Consider the following 13,335-nt stretch of genomic DNA (forward strand, 5'->3'; position numbering starts at 1 on the left):
TTAAAAACCCTGAGCATATGTTGCAAAAAAATTAACTGAAACTAACAAAAAATTTTCCCCACATATTACATCCCATTATTTTCTAAATGATCAAGACCTACCCAAGCGCTGATAGTGCTTGCACAGTTCTTATAAAAAATATACTTGACACAATATGAAGACAAATATTGGTAAACACCAGGGGTTTTGAATTATATTTGAAGAAGCAATACAATATGTGATCTTTCATAGAGTTTTTATTCTTGTTATTAAAACTCGGACTCAAGTAATCCTGGTTATACTGGAAAAAGCACCTTGTTTGTAGGGATCTTTAATCATCCTTTTCGATAATCACCTCTCCATGAAGCACCTTTCTTCGTTGACGTAACATATGAAAATAGAGCTGTGGAAACACTTGATTGAAAAAAAGAAAATAAAACAGATAAGCTATTGTTTTCAATTATTTATGCCTGAAAACTGATAAATGTGGCAATGCCTGAAAGTATGTACACTGTATGCCACTGCTACTTCCTAATATTTACAGAAGTAAGAAGTGTGTTAATGGAAGTCCGCATACCGCATCCCTAACCACTATAATGCCTGAAGTTTTATTTTTTTATAATACTGAAGTTTTATTTTTTTTAGAAAACTTAGTATTTTGATACATATACCTCCATAATGTCATGGAAGCCCATGTTTAACTTTTGAATTTAGCAATGCTCTGAACTACTGTGCCAGAGCCACAGAAAGCAGTCCCAAACTGCCCCCTTCACTGTCCTTGTATGGACAGCCTAAGTTCACCCACAGTCATCCATACCCTTCACAAGCAGCCACCCCGGGACCTCTGGGCTGCATGCACCAGTAACGTGCTTGGCCCCCGGAGTAGCAGAGGGATTAGACCTGTGCACACTCGGAACATGGTCTCAGCACTAGCGGGGGAGCCAAGGCCACAGTCCCAGGTGCTATAGAACTGGGAGCTATCTGGGGACTCCGGAAGAGCTAGAACAGAGTCTTCCAAATTGGCCCAGAGTAGATGCTCCTGAAAGCTGAGCTAAGGGAGGTCTGCTACACACAAACACATAAATATACATGATGATAATTGGACTAATCGTCGTGTACCCAAATTTGGAGACTATTCTGAGCAAATCTGAACCAATGATTTCAATCACAGTATAAACACTGGTCTATAAACAAATTGACACCAGCTAAAATGTAAAAATAGTAAACAGAGACCAACTGATGAACCTACTCACAGAACAAGCTCTGAATATCTCACTAAGGCTACTTTGTATAAAAATTTATTTTCAGAACTTAAATAGCAAAAATGCACAGCATGTCTTAGTTTTTAAATTTAGGTACCTCCCATCATGATCAATGTAACCATCATATTCTATCTCTAACCTAAATATACTCATGTATCTTAAAGCTAGCCGACCAGTTATTGTAAATAATAATAATAACAATAATCCTGAGTAGTTCAGGAGAAGAGATAGGCTTGAGTTCAAATCTTGGTATTACCAGCTGATTGTTTAAGCAATTCATTCAACCTCTCTCATCCAGAACATTCTCACTGGTGAATGACAGATACCTTTTTTTAAAATAAAAAATTACCCAAAAAAGCTCTCTTTTTTCTGTATTTTAGGGAAGGAACTACAGGGTGTTCAGGGTCTAACTACTAGATCGGACTCATAGTGATTCACCTGTTTACAGCCTCCCAAGTGCTGGGATTACAAGCACGTGCCACCACACCCAGTCTCAATTGCCCTCTCAGCACGCTCTGGGGGAGTGGGGCCAGCTCAGCAGGCCCGGGGATCGAACCCCTGGCCCCTGTGCCTGCTTGCAGGCACTTTAATCCACTGAGCTATTTGGCCAGCCCTTCAAAAAAGCTCTTTTAATATTGATAATTAACAAATAATTTAATAAGCAAAGTAAACTTGGTTGCTGCTTCTGCTAATGTTGATAATGGAGTGAAAACACATCCCCCTTGCTGACTGGCCCTCAGAGAAGTGGGACTCTCAGTAACTGCATGGAAAGCTGGGAAGCTGCTGCGGGCACAGAACAGTCTACACCTCCCAGGACACCTAAAAAACAGACAAAAGTTACTGATGTAAGCTACACGCAGTGATGCACATCTCTCACTGCTTTGGAGGCTGAGGCAGGATGAGACACTGCCAATTCAAAGCCACACTGAGCAAGTCAGGGAGACTCTGTCTCAAAATAAAATTTTAAAAGGGCAGGAAGTGCAACTCAGTGGTAGAACATTTGCCTAGCATGTGGGAGGCCTTGGGTTTAATCCTGAGTACCACAAAAAACAAAGTTACTGATGTGACACTTCAAACAATTGTTTTGGGGCCCAGGTTTCTATGGAGATACCTCAGAAGTCATGAGGAAGATGAGAACTCAAGTCCACACCTGTAACTATACAACAGATAGCTCTGCAAGTCCTGGCTCCAGTCAGGGCCTGTTACTACTAACCAGAGCCTGGGAAAAACAGGGTTGTGACACGCAGTACATGCACAACTGCCTCAGCAATCCTGAACCAGCTGAGGTGGAGAACAGTAGAAGGCGGATATGGTAGCAGACAGAGTAGGGAAACACTCTTTGACCACTACTTCCTTTTTTTTTAATTTAAATTAAATTATTTATTTATTTATTACATTTATTTATTTTGTGTGTGTGTGGCCAGCTCAGCCCACCAGGGGGCGAGGCTGGCTGGCATGTGGTGCTGAGGGATCGAACCACGGTCCTTGTGCTTTGCCAAGCTTGTTCCAAGTAGCTGCTTTAGACCACTGAGCCATCTCTCCAGCCCCCACTATTTCCCTTTTGATTTTGGAAATGCTTCAACATTGCAGGCCTCAAGGGGCTGGTTAAGTGTTAGGCACACCTCCCTTTAGAAGAAATGCTCTAGATGGTGTCAATGGCAATGTTAGCCTCTGTAAACTTTTCTTTTTCATCCCACTGACACCAAAGTCTCTAATTTTACAGAGAAGGGAATACAGCGGTATGTAATAACCTTACTTTTTTGTATATCTTGCTAATGACTAGAAATTTGATGTATAAATGTCATTATCAGTACTAGATAAAGTGAATAAAGTTTCACCAATCCATTGCAACTACTGGATGAGATGATGAAAAATTAGGGAACAGTCTGAATTATTAGACATAGCTTAAGAAAAGCAGCTTTATTATCTTCAAGTACATAGAGCAACACAAGTAAGAGTACAGTGCTCCTCGATGACTTTCCCAAGTGTACTTAATGGATTGAAATGACGTGAAACTTTCCTGAATAGAATACATATACTCAGACTCATAATTCTAAGTGCCTATAAACAGCACACTGAGGCACCCACATTTTTCAAATGATTTTTCTTTCCCTTTAAAAAATTAATCATACTAAGCACAATTTAAATGCCCTTTGAAAAGGAATCACTGGTGTGTTCATATTTAGCTTTGTACTCATAGCCAGTAAAATGTCTGACTTACCCCTCCTCCAATTATTCCAAACCATGAACAAATGTGGGGTTGAACAGAAGTCTTAAAAGTGTTTGTAAGCTATTATTTCACATTATTTCCCCTTGTTTATTAAACTAGCTTATTATACCTTTCTGAAAGTGTCCATATATTAAATCAAAATATTAATACATATATATATATATATATATATATATATATACTTATACTTACATGGTATATATGAAGCCATGGTTATAAGAAGAAAATAGTAGTAGTCAAAAGACACATTGTATTTGTTAGGGAGTCTTATTGAAAACATTCCTGTTTTCTTCACATATGGCAAGGCAGCGTATATGGTAAGCAGTTCACCAGCAACTCCAACAGGATATAAGATGATAAAAAAATTATATCTAGAAAAGGAAAAACCTCAGAGAATTATTTTTCTAGAATAACTATTGTATTTTACAGCATGGTTCTTTACTGTTATTGTATTTAAACTTACAAATTCTCCTGTCTGTCCACATTTACCATAACTTCACACAAAGTAGGTTAATTTTTCTGCTTCAATCATTAGCTTAGTAACTACAGTTTCATCCTTCTAAATAAGATTTCCCCTATAAATAGCAGCATCTTTTTAAAAAATGTATTTGTTTATTTGGTACATGGTCTTGCTACCCTGCTCAGATTCATAGCGATCCTCCTGTCTCAGGCTCCCCACTGCTGGGATTACAGGCAAGCGCCACCACATCCAGTTTTGGGGCCAGCACAGCATGCAGCATGGGGGAAAAAACTTGGTTCCTTGCACTTGCCAGGCATGTGCTTACACTGTCAAGCTAGCTCCCCAGCCCTGGCAATCTCTTCTTAAGTACTCAACTTACTTCACAGTAATTAAATACAAGTTATTAAAAAGTATATGCAGGTTTTGTCTGTTTTAGGATGGGATCTTCTCTATTGCCCAGGTTGGTCTCAAACTCCTGGGCTCCAGAGTACTGGGACTATGGATTTACTTGAGTACTGTGTAAGAAACTTCTTTGGCACATGGAATCAAAGCTATTTTTGTTGTTGTTGTAATTAATCATTTATCAATCAAATGCTGCACTTGAAGACACCAGTTTACAATGTCAATTTTAGGGGGCTGGGGAGATAGCTCCATAGAACAAGTGCTTGCCTGGCAAGCACAAGGGCCTGAGTTCAATCCTCGGTTCTGAAAAAAAAAAAAAAGTCAGTTTTATACCTGAACCTCGAAATTACCAAAGTACAGTAGTTATTTTTAAAGGCATTTGGAAAACTTCATGGCTACTATCTGAATGTAATTACCACTGCAGAAAACTGATTATGTAACACATCAGCAACTCATAACAAGTGTACTGTCCAAAGTTCCTTTCACGACAAAATCAGTACGATAAGGTTTAGATCTAAAATGTCCCCCCAACAATTCACATATTTTAGAGATGGGGAGCTTTTGTAAACTGGCTGGATTATGGGGGTGCTGTGTTATCAATGGATTAATTCATTGATGAGTCCACAGCCAAATACACTTTAGGAGGTGGGGCCTGGTTGGAGGAGGGGCCAGCAGGGGTGTGACCTGCAAGAGCATATTCTTGTCCCTGCCCTCCCTACCTCTCTGCTTCCGGGCTGCCATAAAGTGGGTAAGTATGCTCCATCATGCCCCCCACCATGCCATTCTAAACAGAAGCCAGATAACCATGGACTGGATCCCCTAAAACCATGAACCAAACTAAACCTGGCTTCCTTAAAGTCACAGATGTTGAATATTTTGTCCTAGCAATATAGGTGTGACCAATACAGGTTATTTCACAGGAATACAGAATTGGCTTGCTTAAAATAAGAGGTGAGAAAACTCTATCCAAAATGCCAAATGACAATTTGTTCATTTGGATTATGACAAAGTCTTTATCCCAGAGGTTAGCCTGTTAGTGCGTAGGTTCTACTGACTTCAACAGGAAGAGCCTAAAAATCCAAGACAAGGATATTTCCCTATGAAGGAAAATCATTTTTCTCTAAGCCACCATAGTCTGTAGTGCCCTAGATGTACAAAGACAAGAGATAGGAGAGAGGAACAAAATTATGTACCAAAATATGTTAGTGAGTACCTACAGATGAGCCCGTTACTGCATCTGCCATCCTCTCCTTGTCCTGATTATACATTTGCTTTCCTTCTTGCAGTTATCATTTAAATCAATCTTTCTGTATCACAATTTTTAAAATCACATTATTGAACATTTTATATTCCTTTCTCAAAATACTCAAAATGATTTTTTTTTTATTTACTTTATGTAGCTCTCAAACTATGTCAGTAGCATTGTTCTTTTCTGTTCCTTTTTTTTTGGTACCAGGAATTGAACTTAGGACTTCATGCTTGCCAGACAGCTACATTCCTGGCCTACCACTGTTCTTTAATAGAAAAAAGTTATCACTCTAAGAATATTGCTACTAGAAAAAAGCATTAAAGAGAATAAACTTTGCTAATGAAATGATAAGTAATTTTATAACTTTCCTGATTTAAAAAGATTACATATCATTAAGTTCTGAGGGAAATATGGAAGATATAACTACCTATAAACCACATTCAGAAAAAGATTTAATGTTAATGTTTCCTCAAGGATTTCCAATTTTTACCTAAGATTTTTTTAAAGGACATTCATTTTTGAAAGTAAAATAAGGGACCTGGGAGATAACTCAATAGCCTGAGTGCCTGCCTGGCAAGCACAAGGTCCTGAGTTTGATCCCTGGTACCAAAAAAAAAAAAAAAAAAAAAAAAAAAAAAAAAAAAAATGTGCTTGAGAAAGTAAAATGAAAATGAATGTAAAAATATAACCCTCAGGCGGTTAGATCCCCAGTGTGCTGTGCCAGCCCCACCCCCAGGGCACACTGAGCCAGTGACTGAGACTGGGCATGGTGGCACACACCTGTAGTCCCAGTGCTTGGGAGATTGAAAACAGGAGAATCACTATGAGTCCCAACTATGTAGTGAGACCCTGCACACCCTGTAAACCCTGTCCTAAATTCAAAAACAAAAAAAGAAAACATAACCCAATACATTATTATTCTGCGGACTTTTCCAAAAAGACTTTCAGCACATAAATTCAAAGTATTTTCAAATCAGGACAGTAAGTCAAACTATATAAATAAGAAGCCAGTTGTAATGTGAAGTTTTGAGAACAACAGCTTTCACATTTGAACTTAAATATGAATATTATTTTAGCCTACTTAATGAGGTTGGCAAATATATTTTGACAGTTGGAATTTTTAAGTTTCCCCCACGTGAAATATAATTATTTATGATTATCATTAACATTAAGCTAACGCATGCATTTCAAACTTGACTTTACATAACACCTTATTTACATGAAGGAAACAGAGAGGTGCTTTCTAAAGAGCAAATTTAAACATATAATGGCAGTTCCGTTCTTTTCTACAAATGAAAAACATGCAAATACATTTCAAAAGGGAGAGACAAAGCATGAAAGACTAATTGCCTGACCCAAGGAAATGCACAAGGTGCATCTGTCATATTCACACAAATACTATGAACACTGCCTATGAAGAGTCTGTGTCATGAGCTAGTGTTTTCAAAGGTTCCCGAAATCCCTAAGACTATCATGCAAAATGGCATGGACAGGCATGCTAAGACTAAGCCCAGCGACATTCAAAATTGCCAACTCTTCAAACAGCCCAATGATCACTAACAGTGAATACGTTTTCATGTACAAGAATAAAACCAACCAAATAGACATAAGTAATACAAACTTCTTATGACAAACAATATTATTTATACTAAAATTATCCTTTTAAAACATGTGATAGGCCAAATGTTAAGCCATAAATTTCTAAGAAAGACCTGGAGGGTATTTGTAAAAGTCTGAGAGACTGCATAATACAACAGTGATGATTCTGATGCAGAGGGATTATAAGTAATTTTAAAATTTTTATTTTTTATTTATTTGTTCTAATTTGTTATATTTGAACATTATAATGCATGAGTTAACTAATCACTGGAGAAAAGTGTCATGCATGAGGATCTGAAACAAGTCCGAAACAAAGAATTAAGAATGTATTACCAAAAATATCAGAGTTTTTAAACATTAATAAATATATATTTTCAATGCTACATAGCTATGGCACTGTTTATGTCTCCAAGTGTTACTCATAATATTAAAAGTCTGGAAAGAATATAAATACCAGCAATAGAAAACTGGTTCAAAGATACTATGGAACACTGCATAGCAAAGAGGTAGATCAAAATGTAACCACCCTGGAAAAAAGCCCAAAAATTCCAATAATGTTATGCACAAAAAGCGCGTATAATATCAGCCTATTTATGTTTTTAAAAATCTACATGTGTTTTTACACTTGCGCTATGAAACTGCTAGGTGAGTAAACAGTTTCTTCCTCCAGGGGCAGGCTGTAGGTTACACAGGAGGATAAATAGCTTTCTGTGTTCATTTTATACACATCCACATTATTGGAACCTTTACAAAGAAACTATATTACTTCTGTAGCATACGTATATATGGTTTGTTTTGTTTTGTTTGTACAGGGTCTCACTACGAAGCTCGGATTCATAGTGATCCTCCTGTTTTCTGCCTCCCTAGTGGTGGAATTACAGGCGTGCGCCACTACGCTGGACTCCATCTCTGGCTCAGCGCGCTCGGGAGCGGGGCCAGTGCGGCATGCGGTGCCAGGGATCGAACCCTTGTAGCTTATATTCTTAAATAGTTTTAAGAATAAAAATATTGTTTACCTCTTGTATCTTGCTTATATGGAACTCACACCTTGCACTAAGACCCATTAGGGTTTTTAATTTTTTTGCCTCAGAGTCATGCTAAGAGGATATAAACACATGACACATTCACATCTGCATCTCAGTGTGCCCCAGTTTGTCACTGCTCCTGCTACTCTAAGTACAACAAGAACAGAATGAATAAATCTGTGCTGGTTTTGATTTGTTCTCCAAAAAGTGGTTTTGGTGTGCACTGGAGGTAAAGTGACAGACATAGCTGCCTTCCGAAACGTAATTCCATGTTTACAATAACTTGGTAAAATACATGTTTCTCAAATAATTCAACCTTCAAAAAGAATAGGGCAACTTTCACTTCAAAAATCACAGTGTTAGGATATAAATTTGGTCCACATCCCAAATAAAAAATTTTAAGGATAAACTTCTTTTTAAAAAAAAGTCTGTTAGAGCTATTTATAGCAAAACAAAGAGAACAAAAAATTAAAATAATATTGCTGATCTAAGGAAGTAAAAATTGTCAGTGCATATTAAAATAATTTAGATCAATCAAATAAAATAACCGTTTTGGGTAGTTTTTAATATAATTCCAAAAATATATAAGGAAAATAAATAACCAATCCTTAGGTTACTTAAGAATATGTTTGCCTGGTATTGACATTACACAAAATGTATTTCACTATGGTTCATTTCTCATCATCCAATCAAGCTCTTGGAATACAAGCTGCGACACTGCTAATGTCCATAAGCCGAGCATTCTGGCATCATGCGCTGCAACACACGTTTTAGTTCTCTGGTGTTAGCTCAGCACACAAAACCAGCATGCACAGGACAGTGAGAAACTAAGCTGCAAGACATCGCCACCTGGCCCATTTAATGAAGTATGGCAAGTGGTCGAGAAGGCTGAATGTGTAGAAGGAATAGCGAGTGATCTCAGTCACAGTCCACGAGACCAGAAAAAGCACCACACTCTCCTCATTCTGGACCTGCAGGATTACAGAGAAATCCAACGCTGTTCAACCTTGAATTTAGGATTCAGAGAACTAGGTGTTGTAACCATTTCAAACCTCTGTCTTCTCTTATAATGGAGTGTCTAGGTTAGACACATATGATACGGAATACTTAATGCAGTCATCATTAAATAATTAGTTACGAACATCACACTTACGTGCTGTGCACTGAAATGGGCAACTATTCACTAGCGTCTCCCTCACCCTTCACTCCAGCCAGGAACCCCACTACCCTAGGACAATGTCTCCCTCTTAAAAGGCAGAACAGGGAGAATCTGTGCTAATGGGAAACTTGTGGTAGAAAAAGAAAGAGAAATATGAAGGAACAGAACCTCTGCTGGAAAAGAGCAGAAGGATCCTTTCTTTTCTGGGAACGAGCCACTACCTGGCTTCTCTTCAAATTTGTCTCTCTAGTTAATGTTGGACACCCCATCATTACCTTTCTTCTCTTTGATTCCTTTTTGTTTGTTTTCTGAACTGAGAATCTAACTCAGGACAGGACCTCGCACTTGCCAGGGAGGTGCCATGCTGTTGAACTGTATTCTTGGCCCTTCTTCCCCTCTTTTATTTTTCAGATTCCTCATAGTCCAGGCCCAGCTATTATATTCCTTCACTCCCTGGCACTGCCTCTCTTTTATGCTGTTAACGCACTCCTGCTCTGAGGCTCTGAGCACAGTAAGCTGTCTTCAGCAAGCAAGAGTCTGGCTGTTGGAGAGGCACAGGACGGCTGCTGTCCATACCACAGTCTCTGGCTATGGACCAGGCAGATGGAGTAAGCTGCATAAGAAACACTAGTCAAGAGGGCTAAGGTGTAGAGTAGTAAAAGCGCAGAAGGTCAGAGATCTGCCCCCTTGCAGACCAGAGACCAGGGAGGAAATGCAGCAGGAGTCAGATGTCAGTCCCCAGGCACCCAGGAGACAAGAAAGGAATCTGCAGAATGCAAAGGAGGCCAGAGATCTGTCCTCAAGGAGATGGCAGACTATGAAGGCTGTCAAGAAGGTCGGGAGGGCAGAGCTGGGGAATGTTTCCGACAAGGGCTTAAGTGGCCCAATATGTACCTCGACAAAATCAACTTTATCTAAAAGGCTTAAGCCATGAGTCAGATTCAGTCATTCATCTCTCTCCTGCTGTGTTCCCAGAAATAATGTTTGTTTCCCAAGTTTCTCAATCCTAACTTTTTAAAAATTATTTTTAATTGACATATTAAAAATATGTATGTTTATGGTGCACAGTGTGCTGTGTTAGAAGACAAAGGCACCAGGAATGGCTAAATCGAGCCACCTGAGATACCACACACATCATCTCCTGCGCTTCCCATTTATTTGTGCTGAGCACTTAAAATCTACTCTTTTTAGCAGGTTTTTGTTTTTGTTTGTGCTACCAGGGATCAAACTCAGGACCTTGCACTCCCCAGGTAGGTGTTTATGCTGCTGAGCTGTATCCCTGGCCCTTCTTAGCAATTTTTTAAGTATCCTACGCAAATATCTTATTAACTCCAGTCACCATGTTGTATGATAGATCTTTTGCACTCTTTCCTCTTGAGATTTTTGTATACTTTAGCGAAAAGACTCATTTTTAATTTAGTCTTTTCCATTTGTTCAGACACACAGAATCACACTGACTGTTATGTCCTTGCCGCAATATTCAACGCTACATGAGGAAAAATAAATTGCTTATAGTGACTTTGGTAGAAAACAAACTTCAATAGAAAACATTTCAGCAGGTCATTTGACAGAGGTTACAGTTTTAAAAAACAGAAAAATGTCAGAGAGGAGCACATTATGGATATGAAATGCCAACTTTTAAGTTTGCTGTGTTTCAGTCATTCTACAACAGGGCTAAGTCAACATACAGTGAGAGTCTGAGGCCAGCCAACTCCTCGTGGCCCAACTGTTCTGCTTCCTGAAACGTAGCAACGTCAGCATTTTCGTCCTACTGAAGAAAAGCCATCTTACAAGTACAAGTAGAAAACACAGCTGCAGCCCTTACCGGTTTTATGCTGTGAGTAACCAACCACACCATAAAGATTCTTGAACTCACTTGGACCCCAGTCACAAGCACAGAAGTTGGTACAATTCCTTGAAGAGAAAATTAAGTTAGCTACTGCTCTAACAACAAGTTGTAAAAAAAGGTAAAATTCAAAGAAAAACTCACCAATTAAACAGTGAACTATCTGTAAGAAAAAAAAATCACAAGTCAGTAATAATAAAGCATAAAGTAAATCCTTGTCAACACTAGTAATAAGCAAATCCATATGTGGCATGTAATGTGCAAAACAAAATTGACATTGTTCAACAAAAACACCATCAGATAAGCATTACAGAAAAATAGCATGATGAAAAAACTTACCTCAAGTAAAGCAAACGTTTGGAAAAATTTAAGTGTCTTCTGAATACTTTTATATAAACCTCTATGTGTTCCTTTTTCCATGTAAAAACGTACCATGGCGACAGCTAGAACCAACCACCTAAAGAAAAGAAAAGTATTTGATAAAGTTCTATCAAAATGAATACCAATAACGTGCTCAAAGCTGTATTACTCACAATAGCTAAAAGGGGGAAACAAACCAAGTGTCTATCAATGACTAAATGGATAAACAAAATATGTTCTAAATGTATGGGCAATATTACTCAGTCTTCAAAAGCTTATAAATTCCAATACTTGCTAGGGCAAAGGTGAACCTTGAGGACATTATGCTCATTAAAATCAGCCAGCAAAAGGACAGTGATGCATGCCAATGTGAATGTATTAATGAGAACAATGTGAATTAATGTATTAATGCCACTGAACTGAACATTTTAAAAGGCTTAAGGTGATCAATGCTATCCATGTACATCTATTACTATTTTAAAAATACCAATGAACTTCCTGAAAAGAAATGCCACAATTTATGTAGTTTTGCTACATACATATTTATATAGTTATGTTATTTATATAGCTATACTATGGATCACTATGGTCTTGACTCATCATTCTTTTTTTTTTTTTTTTTCATTTATGTATTTGGTAAAGGGTCTCACTTCACAGCTCGGACTCGAAGTGATCCTCCTGTTTTTAGCGCCCCAGTGCTGGGATTACAGGTGTGCGCTACCACACAATGGACTCGGTCCCTGGCTCAGCGCAGTCCAGGGGCAGGGTCAGCGCAGCATGCAGGACGCAGGATCGAACCCTGGTCACGGCGCTTGTGAAAGCCGGTGCTTAATCATTCTATCAAAAAAAAAAAAAAAAAAAAAAACCCTCACATCTGTATATACAGAATAGTTAGGATAGATATACAACTACTTTCACTAAATTCAATGAGAGGAAAGATTTATAGTAATAGTGTTTGGACAGGATATCCTATCTGCATCTTGTACTATGAATAACCACTAAGAAGATAACAATGTACAATGCATTAATTATTGAAACTGTCCTATTAATCACCTTTGAAACTGTCTCATTGCAATTTGTTTCTCAATAAAATTAAATTAAATTAAATTAAATTAAAAAAGAAAACAAAAACTCACAGGAGAAAAAAGTGACAGTACTTTTATGTTGATGCTGGAAGAGGAAGAATACAATATATAAGGGACCAACTGCAGAAAAACCAATGGCCAGTGTATTTTCAGCTTCAGCAAATAAACTGAAAGACCAAAGAAATTAATACCAAAATAAGACTGTCATACAGCATTTTAATAATATATAAATGCATCTTCAGATTAAAAAGCTTTCAAAAGCAGTATTGTGTATATAGATATGTATTTTACACAAATACAAATATTTTTCAACCAAAACACTAGCATATTTTATCATATTATAATGTACAAGTAGAAATTATCACTATATCATATTATGATATAGAAGGAGAAATCTTCAATAAGAATCATCATTTACTATTTATATAATTTTCACTAAATAAAAACTTGTTGTACCATAGAAGGAAAGCATAATGATGACATAAGCCTGCATTTAAGGAGTTTATTTTTCAAAAAACATAAAATACATATAACTTCACTTTTCAACTGAGATTCATATATGGTATTAAATATACCTTCTGTTCTTATAGATTAAGAATACTTAAGGGGCTGGGGAGATGGCTCAGTGGAATAAGTGCTTCTCTGGTGAGCACAAGGGCCTGAGTTCAATCTCCAGTTC

The 13,335-nt window shown here is 37.7% G+C and overlaps 1 protein-coding gene across 1 annotated transcript in view; it reads right to left on the reverse strand.

Annotated features, from left to right (window-relative positions):
• Nucleotides 1–218: 218 nt before the first annotated feature.
• The window catches only part of Hacd1 (3-hydroxyacyl-CoA dehydratase 1), a 21,413-nt gene continuing 8,296 nt past the window's right edge, over nucleotides 219–13,335 (reverse strand). The window contains exons 2-7 of the mRNA XM_004645191.2: nucleotides 11,551–11,668; nucleotides 11,356–11,374; nucleotides 11,191–11,279; nucleotides 9,056–9,177; nucleotides 3,664–3,842; nucleotides 219–393 (exon numbers count right to left, since the gene is read on the reverse strand). Of these exons, the coding sequence (XP_004645248.1) occupies nucleotides 311–393; nucleotides 3,664–3,842; nucleotides 9,056–9,177; nucleotides 11,191–11,279; nucleotides 11,356–11,374; nucleotides 11,551–11,668 (610 nt within the window). The 3' untranslated portion in view covers nucleotides 219–310. The remainder of the gene's footprint in view (nucleotides 394–3,663; nucleotides 3,843–9,055; nucleotides 9,178–11,190; nucleotides 11,280–11,355; nucleotides 11,375–11,550; nucleotides 11,669–13,335) is intronic.

This window comes from Octodon degus, unplaced genomic scaffold, assembly GCF_000260255.1.
Source record: "Octodon degus isolate 3935 unplaced genomic scaffold, OctDeg1.0 scaffold00220, whole genome shotgun sequence".
Taxonomy (NCBI): domain Eukaryota; kingdom Metazoa; phylum Chordata; class Mammalia; order Rodentia; family Octodontidae; genus Octodon; species Octodon degus.